The sequence below is a fragment of the Engystomops pustulosus genome, chromosome 9, assembly GCF_040894005.1.
Source record: "Engystomops pustulosus chromosome 9, aEngPut4.maternal, whole genome shotgun sequence".
NCBI classification, from domain to species: domain Eukaryota; kingdom Metazoa; phylum Chordata; class Amphibia; order Anura; family Leptodactylidae; genus Engystomops; species Engystomops pustulosus.
Window position 1 is genome coordinate 36388760 of NC_092419.1, and position 18613 is coordinate 36407372.

At 39.3% G+C, this 18613-nt stretch overlaps 1 protein-coding gene across 6 annotated transcripts in view; it reads right to left on the bottom strand.

Annotated features, from left to right (window-relative positions):
• Positions 1 to 18613, bottom strand: part of FGF13 (fibroblast growth factor 13) — a 246686-nt gene that overhangs the window by 31249 nt on the left and 196824 nt on the right. For 4 of the 6 annotated variants that reach the window (XM_072123042.1, XM_072123041.1, XM_072123044.1 and 1 more), the window contains 2 exons: positions 10294 to 10404; positions 3580 to 3683 (listed from right to left, as the gene is read on the bottom strand). In XM_072123042.1, the coding sequence (XP_071979143.1) occupies positions 3580 to 3683; positions 10294 to 10404 (215 nt within the window). Of the gene's footprint in view, positions 1 to 3579; positions 3684 to 10293; positions 10405 to 11849; positions 12927 to 14481; positions 14507 to 18613 lie in introns of those variants that run through there. The other 2 variants (XM_072123047.1, XM_072123043.1) reach the window with 2 other exon arrangements.

The window sequence follows — 18613 nt, forward strand, 5'->3', positions numbered from 1 at the left end:
CTCTATCCACTGTTGCAGCAGAGAGAAGAAAGAATAGGAGCCGCACAAAGAATGAAGAACCGCACAGAGCATCGGGGGGCGCCGGAAGGTTAGTATGTAAGGTTATTTTTTTGCACACTCGTGTATAAGCCGAGGCTAATTGAACTCGCTATATACATGAGTATATACAGTAAATGTGCCAAAATTTTGTGACGTAAACGTAGCCAACTAAGACAGTCTTATACTAAGCCAGTTTTATCATCCAGAATTAGAAACTTTGATAAACATGGTCTAGTTTAGCTTTCCACCTCCTATAGTTTCCCCAGAAAATTGCAGAAAAATCGCGACAAATTTGCATTTGTGTGTCGCTTCTGATTAAATTACTTTACCACTTGAAAGCAAATCTTTTACCATTTTAAAGCCAAAGGGCAGATTAAGACATGGGCCCAGGACTGACTGAATTGTATAGCCCCTTCAACTCGGGAATTCACTTCCTCCATATGGTAACAGAATCAAGCTTCTTGGGCAAAGGAGGATGTGTCTTCTTCCTGCCTTTCAGGACCTTTGGAGTACCTTCAAAGGTCCTCAAATGGTTCTTGTGTACATGTGTATTGAAACAGATTATGAGGATTTAATAGGTGAAGGTCCTTCTCAGTATAAAACATGGTGGGTGCATTGGGTGGCCATGGGCCCCCTAGAAGGCTTGAGTCCCAGGCTACCTCCTAAATGCCAAAAAACTCTGACTCACGGCCGCACATTCGCAAGAACAGCACAGAAGAGAGTTACTATGGAGGTGAACAGCCGTGAGAAGGTGGAGGCTCCTTGACTTCCTGGTTGAGCTCCTGCTCTTACGTGACTTTATCTTGCAGAATGAGAGGCAAAGTAAAACAGATTTTTGGAACCATGGAGCAACATATGCAACAAGATGAGCAGCAATTGGACACTATTACAGTAAAGAATAAGGTAGTATTTGGGGTTTGGGAGGTATTAATGAGGTTCAGCATACAAAAACAGGAATAATATTTACTCCCCCCCCCCCAGTTTATTTTTCAATATGTTGTAAAAATATATATAAAAGATAATAATATAAAATTATAACTTTATGTATATAAATTAGGAAATGTAATTTTATGTAACAATGTAGCAGAAAAACACAAACAGATATTAAGTAACAACAAGAAGTTACAGCCACAAGCATGAGTCACAGGTTAGACGAGTGAAACGGGAGCTGAGAAGCTTGTAATAAGTTGTCACAGTATGTGGGGGAAGTCATAGCACATTTATTGATTGAGCCGGCTTCCTCCTAAATGTCACTAGGTTGCAGGACTGAGATTACAGTGAAATCTTTCATCTAATGAGCGTCTATAAAGATTAATTTTGCTGGATCATTTTTGCTCCTTTCAACGAATCATTACACGGTAACACTAACAACATCAATCTTAAAGGGATGTTCTCTTTGTGTCGCAGTCTATAAGGATCAAGGCAATGGCAACAAAGGGAGACGTCAGAAGTAATATTCTTCATTGAAACAACATGCTGAATTATTCCATTTAATCTAATCTTGATCGGGTAGATCGCCCATTGTATTATGTGCAAGTAGAGTATTAGTCCTATCGAATATAGAATTAGATTTCATGAGGTTTCATGCATATTTTCTGAATTATTATTATTGATATAATGTATATATTTGTGCATAGGTCGACTTGAGTATGAGTAGAGGCTCTTAATTTTAGCAAAAAAAAAAAATAAAAAACCTATTGAGTAAAGTATAAGCCTAGGGTGAAAAATGCATTGGCCATAGCCTCCACCCAGTATATAGTCTGCCAGCCCCTGTAGTACATAGCCTGCCAGCCCCCTGCCCCCCACTATATAGCCAGCCAGCTCTCTGCCCCCAAGTTTATAGCCAGCCAGCACCTTACCCTCAGTATATAGCCTGCCAGCCCCTGTAGTATAAAGCCTGCCAGCCCCCTGCCCCCAGTTTATAGCCAGCCAGCTCTCTGCCCCCAAGTATATAGCCAGCCAGTCCCCTACCCCCAGTATATAGCCAGCACCCCCCTGCCCCCAGTATATAGCTAGCCAGCCCCCAGCCCCCGCATTATATAGCCAGTTAGCTCCTTACCCTCTGTAAATAACCAGCCAGCCCATGCCTCCTAGTATATAACAAGTAAGCCCATGCCCCCTAGTATAAAGCCAGCCAGCACTCTGTCCCCAAGTATATAGCCACCCAGCCCCCTACCCCCAGTATATAGCCATCAGCCCCCTTCCCCCAGTATATAGCTAGTCAGCCACCTGCCCCTGCATTATATAGCCAGTTAGCTCCTTACCCCCTGTAAATAACCAGCCAGCCCATGCCTCCTAGTATATAACAAGTAAGCCCATGCCCCCTAGTATAAAGCCAGCCAGCACTCTGCCCCCAAGTATATAGCCACCCAGCCCCCTACCCCCTGTATATTGCCATCAGCCCCCTTCCCCCAGTATATAGCTAGTCAGCCACCTGCCCCCGCATTATATAGCCAGTCAGCTCCTTACCCCCTGTAAATAACCAGCCAGCCCATGCCTCCTAGTATATAGCAAGTAAGCCCATGCCCCCTAGTATATAGCCAGACCATGTCCCAGTATATATGTAGCCAGCTCATGTCCCCAGTATATAGCCTACCCCCTGCACCAAGTATATAGCCTGCCCACAGTATGCCCAGCCTATAAAAAAATAAACTCAATACTCAATACAATACTCAACCTTTCTGATGCCCCCTGCAGGTCTTTTTCTTGCTTCCTGTGTTTTGCCAGTGACAGCTCCCTGAACACCAGCTGTGTTATACTTAATACTATTTTGCTTATGATATCCCTTTGACATGAAGTTCAAGAACTTGATATAATGAAGGTTCTCCACCGTCTCCTATTTTTCAGTAATTTCTGGCTACTGTATGAGTTTCCATGTGATCATTGGAGCACAAAGAAAAAAAATCGGTAGGAGATAACAGAGTGGAGGTGGGTCGGTAAGGTGATTTTTTTTATTATTTTGTATAGTTTTCTATTATAGATAATTTTTTGAAATTTGTTACTTATTTATTTTTAAAAACACATTGCTTCTAATGGAATTTTTTTTTCTTATCTTAAAGTCCAAGGACACACCCCTTTCTAGTGTAAGTAGCAGGAAATAGTACAGCAATTTATTTGTGATTTACTTCAGAAAAGCTGACATTTTAAGTAGCTCTAAGAATTTTTTTTTTCAAGTTTCAAGTTTCCTAACTCTTCTAAAATGTAATGTACACATCATAATTTTACATAAATCCTAAGCTTCTTACTAATTAATCGGTACTTCCTCTCATGATTTATTCATGGGATTCCCCCATACAATATCCAATAATGATAGATCCTAATGTAAGTACCAGTGACTAGCAGTGACTAGTAGAGTTAAATGCATTTTCTTTAGTTAAGTAAAAGAACACTCTTAATTTGCCCAGATTTTGGCCGTACTGCTCCACTAGTCCCATTTCTTAATGTACATTCACCAGTATATGCATTTATTGTAGCAAATATCAAGTAGAAAGTCAAGTTAGCAATTACATTAATGTATAAGCCATCCCCATGTGTACTTACTGATGGGTATAGGTAGCCATCACTGTTCATGGCTAGGTATAGCTTAGTTTGAACACCTTGAATAGCCACCACTCGTAAGCCAACTGGTATGAGGTTAAACATAGCTGTAACAGAAGGAAAGAAAATCAAATTATAACCTAGAAGAGATATAATATTAAGTATCATCAAGCATCAAAAGAAGCCTCTTAATGGAGCTCCATAAAAAGCATCAAGTAGCGTGAAGTGGATGAGCACTTCTCAAGGTCTGTCATCTATCACCATATGTGATGAAATGCAAGAATACAATAGGGAAATGAACTACATGACTATAGCATTTCAATGGAATAACAATAAGACAGGAGTCAATATCAGATTTGTTAACCCCTTATTAGTGGTTAGCATTACAGCCTTGCAGTGCTGGGGACCTGGGTTCAAGTCCCATTCAGGTCAACATCTGCAAAGAGTTTATATGTTCTCTCCGTGTTTAAGAGGGTTTCCTCCGGGTCCTCCGCTTCCCTCCCACACTCCAAAACATAATGGTAGGTAGATTATATTATGCGCTCCATTCGGGACAGGGACTGATTTGTCAAGTTCTGTGTAGCGGTGCATAATCTGTGTGCGCTATATAAATAAAGGAATTATGATTATGCCCGGTTGTTAAACTTTATGCCCAATTGTTTGTGAAGATTAATAGAAGCACATTTCTTCCTATAGCAATTGTGAAGATTTGTTACAATAAATATACTGGTACAGTTAATAGGGCCCATCAGGCAATAAATGCTTATAAGGAAACTAAAAAAGCAGATGAAATGTGTGAACTTGTGTATAGCCTGCAGCAGGCAGATACAGCGGATCTGCCATCAACAGGTGCAGGTCTCCAACTGTGTGCACAAATGCTTATAGAAGGATCCCTGCACCATTACTCAGCACTGATGGTCATTTACATGAGATTCTTTTGAGAACATACGTTAGTAGGACCAGTTGATAATGTGTTTTTTTTAGCATATGAAAAAAATTGATTCAACCATGCAGAAATCCAGTTTGCTTGACTCTGTTCTCTGTATGTATGCAGATCTTACTATTACTAGAGATGAGCGAATCTTGCAGAATTTGCTTAGATGAAGCTTCAACAAATTTCAAATTTGCTAGTGCAAAGGTAGGAGTGCATAAATTAAAATACGAGGCTCCCTGAGGTGCTCGGGTGACGTAGCCTGAGCGCCCCAGGTTAATTTCCGCAATCGCAGAATAGAGAGTTATAATAAAAGAAGTCCTGAGGAACAGTAAACTGATGGTAGATGTCCTTTAAGAATACAGAAACCCAAGTCGTTGCTCATAATGCTAATACAGTCAAATGCAACGGCAGAGGAGAAAGCAATAGACTCCCTGCTCTGCCATTGGGAGTGTTGCTATACATTAGGGCTCCTACCCCCGTCTTGGAGTACCAGAAATATCAAATCTTTCCCTTAACCATGAATCATGATAGGCAGGAGCTCTGCTCCTTCAGACACTTATGGAATATATATCCACACATGACTAAATGGTAATTCCCTTTAAACATCCTCTAGACCAAAGAAATATATATTGTGCTCCTCACATTAAAATGGATAGGGGTTTTCCGGTGTTTATGATATTTGTATGGTTTCCTTAAAATATTTGTTCTTGAAAAACAACAACAGTAACATAAAATGCATTACTTATAAGTAAGACGTTCTGATCTATGAAATACTAAATCATGTTTTATGGATAATATGAGATACAATCCTACACCATAAAATCTGGGACAGACATGGAACCTGGGATCCATTTGTAAGAAGTATCTTTGGGGCCACCATGGTACCTGTTATATACCCCCTCCATTTACATAGCATATATGTCAGACACACAGACATATGCTGCACCATACAGACATTATACATACATGAGCGACAGGGCACAAACACAGAACCAGACATACGTTGGACATACATATTACTGACAAGCACATACATACTCATCACACAGCATTCTCATGCCGCATTCAGATCAGATATACATCTCAGAACCACAACATAATGTAGCTCCCCTCTTGGCCCCTATGCAGCTGCACAGGCTGAATAGTGTAAGTGCCCATCCCTGTTAAATTTACATATGATACTATATTAGACTATTAAATGCTGTATAATACTACATCTCACAACAGACAGCTACAACTCAATCCTGCTGCCTTCCCCCTCAACCATAAACCTTTCTCACTCATTCACGCCCCCTAAAATCTCACAGCCGACAGCTCAGTCTGATGCAGCTCAAACTTACTGGATTCCCTGTCAACCATAAACCTTCCTCATTCACACCCCTAATATCTCACAGCCATACAGCCCAATCCTGCTGCCTTCCCCTCAAACATAAACCTTCCTCACTAACTCACACCCCCTCATATCTCACAGCCATACAGCCCAATCCTGCTGCCTTCCCCTCAAACATATACCTTCCTCACTAACTCACACCCCCTCATATCTCACAGCCGACAGCTCAGTGTGATACAACTCAATCCTGCTGCCTTCCCCCTCAACCATAAACCTTCTTAACTCACTGACGCCCCCTAATATCTCACAGCCAACTGGTTAATACTGATGCATTACCCCCTCAACCATAAACATTCCTCACTTAGTTACTGCCCCTAATATCTCATAGCCGACAGCTTAATCCTGGTGTCTTCCCCCTCAACCATAAACCTTCCTCTTTTCCTTGTGCCCCCTAATATCTCACAGCCAACAGCTCAGTCTGATACAGCTCAATCCTGCTGCATTCCCCCTCAACCATAAACCTTCCTCACTCACTGACGCCCCCTAATATCTCACAGCCGACAGCTCAGTCTGATACAGCTCAATCCTGCTGCATTCCCCCTCAACCATAAACCTTCCTCACTCACTGACGCCCCCTAATATCTCACAGCCAACTGGTTAATCCTGCTGCATTCCCCCTCAAACATAAACATTCCTCACTTAGTCACTTCCCCTAATATCTCATAGCCGACAGCTTAATCCTGGTGTCTTTCCCCTAAACCATAAACCTTCCTCACTTCCTCATGCCCCCTAATATCTCACAGCCGACAGCTCAGTCTGATACAGCTCAATCCTGCTGCATTCCCCCTCAACCATAAACCTTCCTCACTCACTCATGCCCCCTAACATCTCACAGCCAACAGCTCAGTCTGATACACCTCAATACTGCTGCCTTCCTTTCTACTCTCTTTGTTTGTGTAAGACTCCACTTACTGCCCAGTCTTTCCCTTTTCACATACAGCCGCGTTGTAAATTCCCCTTTTTTGTCATCGGATTATTGACTTCACAAATTTCACAAGCGCAACTTGGGTATTACATGTAAAAACTGCAAAAAATACATATAAAATTAAAGTAATATCCCCCTCGTCAGGTTATACACCTGCTTGATAGCTATTAAAGGTGTGTGGGCACCAAAACTTTCCCCTGGCTAAGTGGTTAATAAAAATGTAACACGACACAAAAGTAAAATGCCTCCAAACGTCTAATAAATCAGTTTTTCTTTTCGCCATACAATTCATTAAGTGAATCTGAGTGAACCTAAAGTTCAGGAGAATTAAATGATTCAAAAGTTTGCCGAATATTATTCGAGCTACCGTGAACTTTATCTGCTAATGATGTTCTATGCGACACAATTACTTGGGTTAAACTAATTTAACAGAGGTTAACAGAGAAGCTAAAGTCATTTCTGAGAAATTACAAAGCCCACGAATGGCTGAACGATTGTGCTAAGATAGGACTGGGGGTAATATCAAAGGTGCCATGGTCCCTATTTTAATTGGAGCATTTGATTAGAACATCAGTCAGGAGATATTGAATCTGAGTAAATACCAAATAACATAATAAAATAAGATGGGGGACATGTCTCAGGGTTTGCGCACCAGTTTTGGGTGTACAAATCATAAAATAATTGCAATTTCTTTGTGAAGCGCAAGTAATTGAGATTATTTCCCTCTTTGCCACATTCCTGCCCCCTCACCTATAAACTCGCTATATTGTGCGACTTTTCAGGCCAGATGTATATAATACTGTGGATTTGAATATGAATAATTTTAGATGCAGTTTTTCCAGCTGGAAATCCATGGCAGTGTTGATTTCCATGCCAGTTGGACGGTATTAAAACCAACATCAGAAATGGATTATAGAATTGAAAGGTGTGGAAAGTTTATGATCCACCTCTGGTCTTGGCTTACAAATAAGGATATACAGACAGACCCCGGGCTACATACAAGATAGGTTCTTTAGGTATCTATGAATTTGTATGTAAGTCGGAACTAGTATATTTTTTTAACTGTAACTCCAGACAATTTTTTTTTGTTCCTATGACAATCTGACAATCAGATTTTCTAAGTTTTGTGCTGTCATGGGAACAAGGATCTTCAATAAAACCTTTATTACAAACACCTTATAGCTGATCATTATAGCTGGGACTAAAGTAACATCCAGAGATATTGACTATAGGTCACAGTGGGCATAGAGGTCCATCTGGGGTTGTCTATAAATAAAGTTAACCCCTTAATAATGCGCGTTGTAATAGTACGACGGTGTGGGTACATGCACATAGAACCCGCATGGGCGCTGCCATCTTGCCAAAGATCGCCGCTCCCTGATGATGTCAAGTCATCCGTTGCTATGACTGCCTCGTTTTAACCCATCCATTACAATGTGCTAATTGGACATTGTAATGAAGGAGGAAGAAAATCCCCATATGCTGCCATACTGTAGAATGGCAGTATAGGGTAGGATCAATCAGACAACCTAGGGTTAAAGTACCCAAGGGAGTCTGAAAAATAGTAAAAATAAAAAAAAAAGTTTTAAAGAAAACTATAATGAAAAAACATAAAAATTCAAATCACCCCCTTTCCCTAGAAGTCATATAAATGTAAATAAACAGTAAAAATCATAAACAAAAATGCCCGACCTATCAAAATATAATAACTCTTTTTACTGCATTTAACCCCGGAACTTTTTTGCCATTTTAAAAAATATAAAACATTTTTTTAAAAAGTGATCAAACGGTCAAACAGTCCTAAAAATGGTAGCATTCAAAACGTCATAAAAAACGTCATAAAAAAATCCTTGTGGAAAATGAAAAAAAGTCTTATTTTTACTTGTTAGCGAAATAATGTCCTTCTATAACAGTTTTTTTCATTGAGTGATTTTTTACATTTTTTTAAACTAGCTACAGACCACGTATTGGTGAGTTTTCAGTGTGAATTTATTGTTGATCCTGCACTTTTTAAAAATGTTTTATTCCAATTGGAAACATAAAATCCTTGTTTAACCTCTAAACTTTATAAAAACATATGGTTACTATAAAAACGAAAAGCTAATCCAGAAAACCTGTGGTTCTTGGGAGAATTTTTTTTTAAATGGAAAATGACGCTACAGAAAATGTGTACCAGAATAGAACATAGAAAATAAATATGATTCACTCTCAAAAAATGTTTTTTGTTGTAGTTTTTGTGTCAAAACTAGAGGCAGAACTACCAGGAAGGTGAAGAATTTTTTTGCTCTTTATTTTGTGTTCCCAAAGACTTGTAGGGGAGCAGGGATGAAGACCCACTGCTTATTCTTGTTTGGATTTTTGGGACACTCAGGATTAAAGTCAACAGGGTCTGTGTAACCACATTGGGTGATGAGTGCACACTCTAAATTTATAAGATGAGCAATTTCCATTGGGTCAACCTTGATAACATCCCAAATTCCCAATGCATTACCATATTTTTCTATAAAAATACTTTAAAATCTGTTATTGTTTTGATGTTTTTGTGATATTTTGGGCTTTTCTAGGTTTCTTCTTGTGTGAAGGAGGTTTTTCCTGTTGAATATTTATTACCCTATCCGAAAATACATCATTATATATATGATAAATACAACATAATCTTATTGGGAATAGTGCACCCCCGCGCCGGGGGTGCACTATTCCCAATAAAATTATGTTTTCCTTAATCCACAGTCTACCAATATAGGGAATAGTAAAGAATTGGGAATCAGAACAGTTAAAAAGCCATAAAAAATAAAACATTAAGAAGCCAACAGTAAGAAGGGACTTTGCTTCACATTATCTTGGAATAATTCTGCATGCTTCTGCCGTCATCCTTAATGGATTCACACCCAGTAATTTGGGGCCATCTGCTTTTCATATCTGCTTTTATGAGTCTAAATATAACACATATCACTCTGATTTCGACAATGGAACTTTCCAGAAGACTCTGTGATAAAAACTAATCTGTGTCTGTACCTAATAAACTCTTCGAGGCTCCGAAGATGATGACTTGGAATATTAACCCTGTTGGATGTTTTTTGGCCTCAGAACATTTATTGGCTTGCATGCGGTTTACTGTTTATGATCAGAAGGGGTTAAAAGTAGTAACTGGGTAGACGTGGGAACCAATCTATTATTGGCAGGATGTGTGGGTGAATATATGTCCTTTGATGAAATGCGATACAATCTAGAGGACATCTCCGCATCTCCATGGAGATAATGTTTGATTCAGATGACAACAACCTCGCCCTGGCTCTTCACATTTTCTATGTCATGATAACAGCCAATTTATTCTGTTAGACTTTTGTCTATTGGAAATTGCAGTTCGGATAGCAGGCACTTCTCTGGGTAACCCACCTCTGCAATGTAGAGAGCTATGTGACTAAAACATGTAGTCAGGCAGGATAAGAAAGGTTAAGAGCTACTTACTGTAACTGCTCTCCTCCTCCTTTGTTCCATCGATTGTGCCATCTGCCTGGAGCTGCAAGTGGTAGCCTTGCCTGCTATAGAGTTTTGTGACTATGCCTTTGAGTTGAGGCTCTGTAAGCAAAGAGATAATAGAAGGCGTAGGTTAGAGCTTCCTCATGCAGGAGATAGTATTCGACCATATAGATCGGTGCGATCACCTACGTCACTCATCATAACAATGTATCAATAAGCAATAAATGTCATTCCCTACAGAAGTGGGAAAAATTAAGTGTCAGAATATAGCAGATCTTATATCGAAACACTGTCCATGAAAACACTGCAGACTAAAATGAATGGAGTAAGATTACACACCTACGTCATACATCAAAATATCCTACAATAAATGGTGGCAAATAACCATCGTCACCCTGCTACATCTGGATTTTGCAGTTTTGTTGCAAGACATCAATTATATTCATTCATTCAGACACATAAGAAAGGAATTAAAACAGAATTTGCTCTTAGTATGAAAAAAAACACATGTGCAGTAAAGGGAATTCCCTTATCTGCGTAATAAGGAGCTGCTGGCATGAAAAGTGGGAATGCTAAATAATGTTTACGGCAGGAGGGAAGGTCTGATGGATATCCTCCTGGATGTGATACTACGTAGCAATTTGTGCCACTTGTAGTGTAAAATGGATGGGGGAGAAGGATATTATCATATGTCAATAATAACATCACCTGACTGGACTTGTTGAAAGTATATAACTGATGTAATAAAAAAATGTATAGTACTATGATGCAAAAAATTCGAAAAAGCGATACAATAGTAATGTACACAATGATATAATAAAGCATGAAAGACAGTATGATCTAGATAATATAAACTGACAATAGGTGAATCATACAGTACAATATGTGACCTGCCTATAATACTACAAAGCTATAATCGATGAATAGAGATTTATTAACTTATGTAATAATAATAATAATAATAATAATAATAATAATAGTATAAAGCACAAGAGGCAATAAACTTCTACGTAATATAAAGTGACTAGTAAGATATGTACCCTGTTGATTTCACAATGATTCTAGAATCTAAAAAAGATATATATATGCACGTGTATAAAATGATATAATAAAGCACAAGAAACAAGGTAATCTAGATGATATGAACTAACTAGACTACAGATAATATCCATTGATGATTGTTAAAGGGGAATATCTTACTGTGATGCTAAAATAAGAAGATTGTAGCATAATCTGATATAAAATGATATAATAAAGCATAAAGGTCAAACATTATCCGGAAGACAATAAAAAATCAAACCAATATTTTGTCCATTGGAATAGTCTGACACTTTCTAGAATATCCCAACACCCTCCAATCAGAAGCAAGATGCCATGCCCTGTGCAATAACTTATCACAATCTATAGGTCTTTGTGTATGATAATGGTGAACCCAAGAGAAATCATACAGGTGATTGCTATCATCGTGTCTACACGCCTCCAATGACTGATGAAGCATGATTAATGAATGAAGGTTGATGTTTGACCATAAGAAGGTGGCAAACCTGGTCGTCGTCTTCGTCTCTTTTTAGAGCCAAACAATTTGACCCGGGAGAAGACGTTGAGTTTGTTTTTTTCGCAGTTCCCTTTGCCTTTGCTGGGGCTGCTCACACATTTACATGCATTGGATTTTTCTCTTTCTCGAGCTTGTCTCTTCTGCCTAATCAGAGAGCTGGCAATAGCGGCCGCCATGTCTAATGTTTACCAACAGAACAAAAATGAGTTTCTTCTTGACAGTCTACTGTGAACACTCTATAATCAGAATTATAGACAATGTCTTCCAGAGGCTGAGAAAGTTGACATTTCCACCACTGATTTTTCTTAAGACAGTCTGAGGATCCAGCAGTAGAGATAAACCCTAACTCTTCTCTGTCTGAAAAATTTTTGCCAACTTTTTCAAGCCTTCTGATGTCTTGTGACCCTCAGTTCTTAGATTGTCCAATTTTGGTTCTTTCTTGAGCCAGAAGATCTTTGATCAAGAGTTTTAGAACAAAAATATTGACCAACGTTGCAGTATGGGCTTGACCTCGAAGAGACAATGGTCTGTTCTTTGCACTTCCATGCTGAAATGGTAGATACTGTTCATGTCTCTGGCTCGTAGCCGATGCATTTCCTTATCCTGGGGTTACACTAGTTACATTCGGGATAAAAATGAGCCTTTTCTGTATTCCAAGAATGCTGTGTACAATGCAGCAGCAGCAGGCTCAGTCTTCAGGCGCTGAAGCCACTTGTAACTGTGTGTGTGAGAGCGAGAGAGGGAGATGCAGATGGGTTGTTCCACTCCTTTTTTCAATGAAATACAGAATAGCTCTGTCCAACATCCTATTGTGTGTCATCGGCAAACATCTGGTTACTTTTACTGAGCGCAACAAAAGCATTTACAGCTCAGTTCTTCCATTTGTTGACTAGAGTCCTGTACGAATGTCTAATGCAGCCCTTTCCAATGTGTTTGGAGAGGCTGGAGATGGCAGGTCAGGATGAGCTATGTGTAGAGGAAGGGAACCTGCTCTGAAGAACCACCTCCCGGAGAGAGAAGGGTAGTTTGAATTAATTGGTAATTGACTCTTTCATTGCCAGGACAGATTAAAAATGCTAAGTGAGTAACTGGACTTGGGACAGAAAACGATCCATTATTGGTCTTCGCAGAGATCATGGGATTGGCTGCCAGAGGCTGTGTTCTGATTGGTCGGTGTAATTTTCCTGCCTAGTTCTTCCTCAAAAGGGATTATTAACGATGCCTCTGAATGCATTTCTTTTTCCCAGTGATATTCCGCCTGTGAGAGTAGCTCTGGACATCTACAGGCATTGTCAATGATATTAAATCATAGTAAATGAGGATCATTTATAACAATTTTACAAGATGTATGATTATATAAAGACCTGCATTAAATAGCAGGTAATGGCCAGCTCTTTAACTATTACAGCTACAAGTTTGAGGAATGTCATAAATACACCATGCTGTGGTAAAAGCTATTCAAACAGAAATGTATAACTATAGAAAGTGGTGTACAAAAATGGTCATTTTATTTAAATGAAATAGAGACAAGTATAGAAATGGGATAACTGTGTTTGGGTCTTGATTAATTTGATGTCGTCTAGAGGAATAGTTGCTGCTGTATCAAGTTTGAGGAGTAAAACTTTTTGATGCTCCTTTTTCAAAGTTGGTGATTGAACTTTTGGTTTGACCGTCAGCAGTGGGTATAATCCATCAGACAGTAAGGGTATGTTAATGTATAGGCATTACATCCAAAGTATATTTCCACAGCAGAAATACAAGTCTGCCACCAATTACTGCTGTAGGTGTTGCTGTAGATCCACATAAGTTTTACATTTATTGCCACTTAATACGGCAACCCTTCAGCTTTTCCATGTTGCTCAGTTCCATTCTAGTTTGTTTCCATTTATTTAATTTACATATCATGTGAGAAGGTTGTAGAAACCCAATTCTAATGCATGCAAAATGTCTATGTATATAATCATTAGGTTGTACTTTGATTTCAATGCAAAATATGTAACATAATCTGATGAAAGGGTCTTCCAGGATAAGGATATTGATGAATTAATCTTAAAATAAATGATCAATATTGAGAAGTAATATCCATTGTTCTAATTGGAGAAAGAGCTATCTACTAGCAGATCATTCCCCTCTTATCATTGAGAATTTATGCATCGGCCAAGCAAGTGGGTGCATATAAGTGGTCAAGACAAGAAATAATTGTTGGCCGAGCAAGTATTCAAAAGTAAATGGAGAATTCCTCAAAGTGAAATTATCCTTACGCTTGATACCTGTTAATGGTTATCTAACTGCAACCTCTATAACTGTGATACTGTCATGTACAGTTATTAGAAGCAATAATCGGTGAGATGAAAGGGATATGCACAATCACAGCCGTAACCACAAAGTGTGAATAGACCCTTTTTGAGAAAGTAGGGCCTTACAACAGGTGGAGAAGATAGGGCAATATTCTAGTAGACATGACTCCAGCCAGACATGACTACTTTGCTGTTCTCCTAAACCATATATATATATATATATATATATATATATATATATATATATATATATATATATATGAGCTCTGCCCCTTGTGCTCCTGCCTGATAGAGAAAGATGCAACATCCCATAAGCCATGTTACCTTTCATCTGGCTAATGTCTTCGTCTCCCAGTTAAAGGTCTGTATCCACAAGCAAAGGATTCTCCTTCCCCCTCCTGTTGTCAGCTCTGGCAACCAGTCACCGGCAAGACAGTCCCCCCTCCCCATTCCTATCTCTGTGCAGAGACATGCCTGACTGAATCTATGCCTGTGGCGGCAAAGACAGCATTGTTGTGAATAAGCCCAAAGTGTGTGCCAATGCAAGATAAGCTTCACAGCAATGCCTGCACAGTGTACATTTACATCAATGATCTTCAGTCTATGGCCTTTTAGCTGTTGTAATACTACAGATTTCTGCTTTTAGAATGACTGGGTATTTTGGGAATGGAAAACTGAAAATTGCAGAAAATGTATGTAAATGTAGAAACGTATCTGTAAACATTAAGAGTTAAAAATACTAAATGTAAGTCTATTAAATACACAAAAAAGAAGCCTTGATAGTCCCCAATAATCTAGTATGTTGCCTGAATTCTTCTCTATGTACTTCAATGATGACATCGTTTAGGGATGACGTTCAGGATTCCATCGACTCCGAATCTCATAGAATTCATGGGGGTGCAGCTTAAGAAAAACAATTAAGAATCTACAAAAATTCAATTCTCTATTAGAAATATTGGCACCCTTATAGGCAAACAGTTCTTTATTATGAGACTATGCACAATTTGTTGGTATCTGAAGAAGACTGATTCAAAGAAAAAGGAAGAAAAGAAGAAGAACTTAATCTTATTGTGGCATTTACCAGATACAAAGATGGTTCACGTAAATTTCCATGAAGGACACCATACTGGGAATGGGATTTACCCTTACCTTATCACCTTTTAAGTAAAACATCTCCAGACCCATTTCACGGTAACAGTTAGGGCATATCTTGGGAATTTCCAACTGGTTAGATTGTACTACGTCTCTAGATCACAGCAAATTCCCTTTAATAACGGTATATGGTATTAGTTTATATGGTTGAGTATTAAAATTAAATAATATCCTGAATAGTAATAGTGGTTCAGGACTCTAATCTATAATACATTTTATGTCCCAGGTTCTGGGGCTCAATCTAGAAATGCCTATTTAATCAGAGGTTTTAGAGATTTGTTAGCATCGTCAGGAATAGAGGATTCCTACCAGATGAAATCATTCTGGAAGTCCATCCTGAATCCATAGGGCAGTGGGGGAGAACCTATGAGACAGGTACTAGAGGTGGCACTCAGAACCATCTCTGTGGGTACCCAGGCTGTTACCCGAGTTTGAGTGACTCAAGGCCAACTCCTGCAGTCCTGGGTAGCCCAGGATGTGCTATGTTCACCAATATTTTAAAGTAGCACTTCTGGGAACTTCAGGAGTTGCAAGAGATGGTACTTAGGACCCCAATATGATTGAAATCCGTGACAGAGCAGTGAGCAAGTTGCTGAAAAAATTTGCCGTTTCAACACTTTGTGATAAATAAGTAAATTTTAGGCTGTAGTTTGAGCATGCGGCCTCCCCACCACTGCTCTAGGGTATTGATCCTAATAGCTTTGGAATGGGATGATCCTCAGGTTGGCCTCTAGGGCTGAGTTTTGTATTATAGTGAGTGCCTACAAAAAGATTAATTTGGTGCCCCAGTGGACTACTGACCCAGTCCACAATATAAACTAATTTTTCTGTTATTATGAATCACAGCATATGACATATATATTTCTAAAAAGTTACAACTAAGGGGAATTTTGGCACCTGAGTCCAGCCTTGGACCATGAAATGTGACTTGGACCATGAGATGTGATGTCCCATGGCTTGAGGATTCCCTGGTACTTGAAGCCAAACACAGCTGCTATATAACGGAAGTTTTGGTGGGAATAGGGAAACAGGAGAAGAAGCAAGGTAAGTATACTTTAGTTTGTATGCCACCCCTGCCCCGACCCCCATGGGGTCTACCAGAATTCCTGAAAAACTTCTTTAAACCAGTTCTACATCTATATATGTGTAGTAGCATCTAGTCTGGTATGTACATTTATTGGTGAACCATATAGGGTGTGCATACTGGTTAATATGAAGGGTCATGTACACTTCTCATGAGTCATGAGTCAATTACATCAAGTTCAGAGATTCTGGGGCATGAATATTGTGTAGAAGGAAATATATTACAACTGTTTTTGTAAGGTTTTCTAGATCTCACACAAGGGGTGTTGTGCAAAATGACTGATATTTTTGAAAGAAAATAATGACATAACATTTTAATTAAAACACAGAATCCCCACCAGATTTAGTAAAATATGTTTAACATATCAATTCTTTACTTATATTTATGCTCCTTCATATCTGGTCTCACGAGGTTTGCTTTACTATAGGATATGACTCTGGATTTTCATGACATGGCAATAGGTAAATTGCTTCAATTACTTAACTGGTTAATAACATCTCTGCAGAGCGTTACTTACTCATAAAGGAGCCATTTTAATTCCCTGTTATGGCAGCATTATCACATTGGACAGTATTGATTACTTGTGATTGAGTACTTTATTCCCAGAGTGCAGCGAGCTAGACTGAACAAAATGCAAATATTTCATAGTTTACACGTCAAAAATAATGCTGGGACTTTATATGAGTTGTTCTTACCAAGCATTTGTGCCAGAGAATGGATTGGCAAATAATAGATATGCTAGTACATTATGTGTAGACTGAGTCATAACTTTATAGAAGGTCCTTCTATAGACAGCAGGAGGCTCATTGTTAATCTTCTCACCTGCTATCATCATCTTCCAGGCTTTTTGGAAAATTATGGATTTTCCAAGAAGCCCATCATCAACTCTGAACCCCCAATTGCGTACAGGAAGGGCCCGGAGTGCTGTCTCTGGCATAGCTATGCCACAGATGCCAGGGCCAGATACAGATTTGAGGAGGCCCCTGGGTGACATAGACTCTGTGGGCCCCTTTGCAGTGAAAGGTTTCCTTATCTACAGCCTTATGTGTGCACCCCTTTCCGTCCCCAGCAGCCCTCGGCTCCGGCATTTGCCCGGGTATACCCAGTGCTGGCACAGCCCTAAACATTGCCACCAACTCATGTAAGCATGTAATTCTAAAGTGGGTCAGGGTCCAATTGCAGATTAGCTCCCTCAAATCCCAAACTTGAGTGAGAAGTTCAGGTTCAGCTCACCCTTCCCCTCCCCACCAGTAACACTGGAAAATGTCGCTGGCACTGAATGAGGGAACAGTATGTACGTGACAGTAAGTTACCCTTGTTATCCCATTTTTTTATCCTAAAATTCCATCCTTACATCTATCTAACAATCTATAAGCCCATTAAACCCTAAATTTAATATTAAGTAGGAAGCTTCGTCTGGGTGACAGTAGCCTCCTTATCTCGTGGGCAAGTATTTAATGTTTGTTGATTTGGGATGGATCTACCTTGATCATTGTATGAGACAACTACTGGACGCAACATAGTTCAGGTTCAAAATCTATGGAGATTCCTGAGCGACACACTATGAAGGTTGACCATTTTTGGAAAAATAGAGGGAATACTAGTAGGAAATTTCATACCCTACCTGAGGGGGCTAGTAGTTAAGCGGGGTAAGATCTTGTGACATCTTCCCTTTAAATAATGCTTCTATATAGTGCCTTTTAGTATCCATATAAGGCTCCCATACAGTACCCCAATATCTGGGTTTCCAATGCTGCTGATGCACAGGAACCTCATGTTCTGAAACATCTACAAGGTATGGTGGATGCATTGGTCATTTGTCCATTCAATACCCGTGAAAGGCTGAGTTATATTCCATCAGTATTCTGACTGTGACTGCTATCTCGTAATAGAGGAATAGAGTAGAATGGTTGGGGTGAGATGTTTGGCAGCTTATGCCCATGTTACAGTGTTCAGTTTTTTCCTGCGTATTCTCTATGCAGATCCCATGAGCTTTCTTATGCTCTGTGTATCTCATGCTCAGATAGAAATGCCTCAAGCACAACACGACTCACATGGTGTGTGCCCTAGTCCTGAAGTGGAAGAAAAATACGAAAAAATACTAACAATCACGAGAGTAATGCGGCTCCCTGCAGTGCAGAACAATCTGACCCAGTAATTTATATCCAGCTCTTAAATATTTTTTCATTATTTATTAACAATATCATGTAACATCTAACT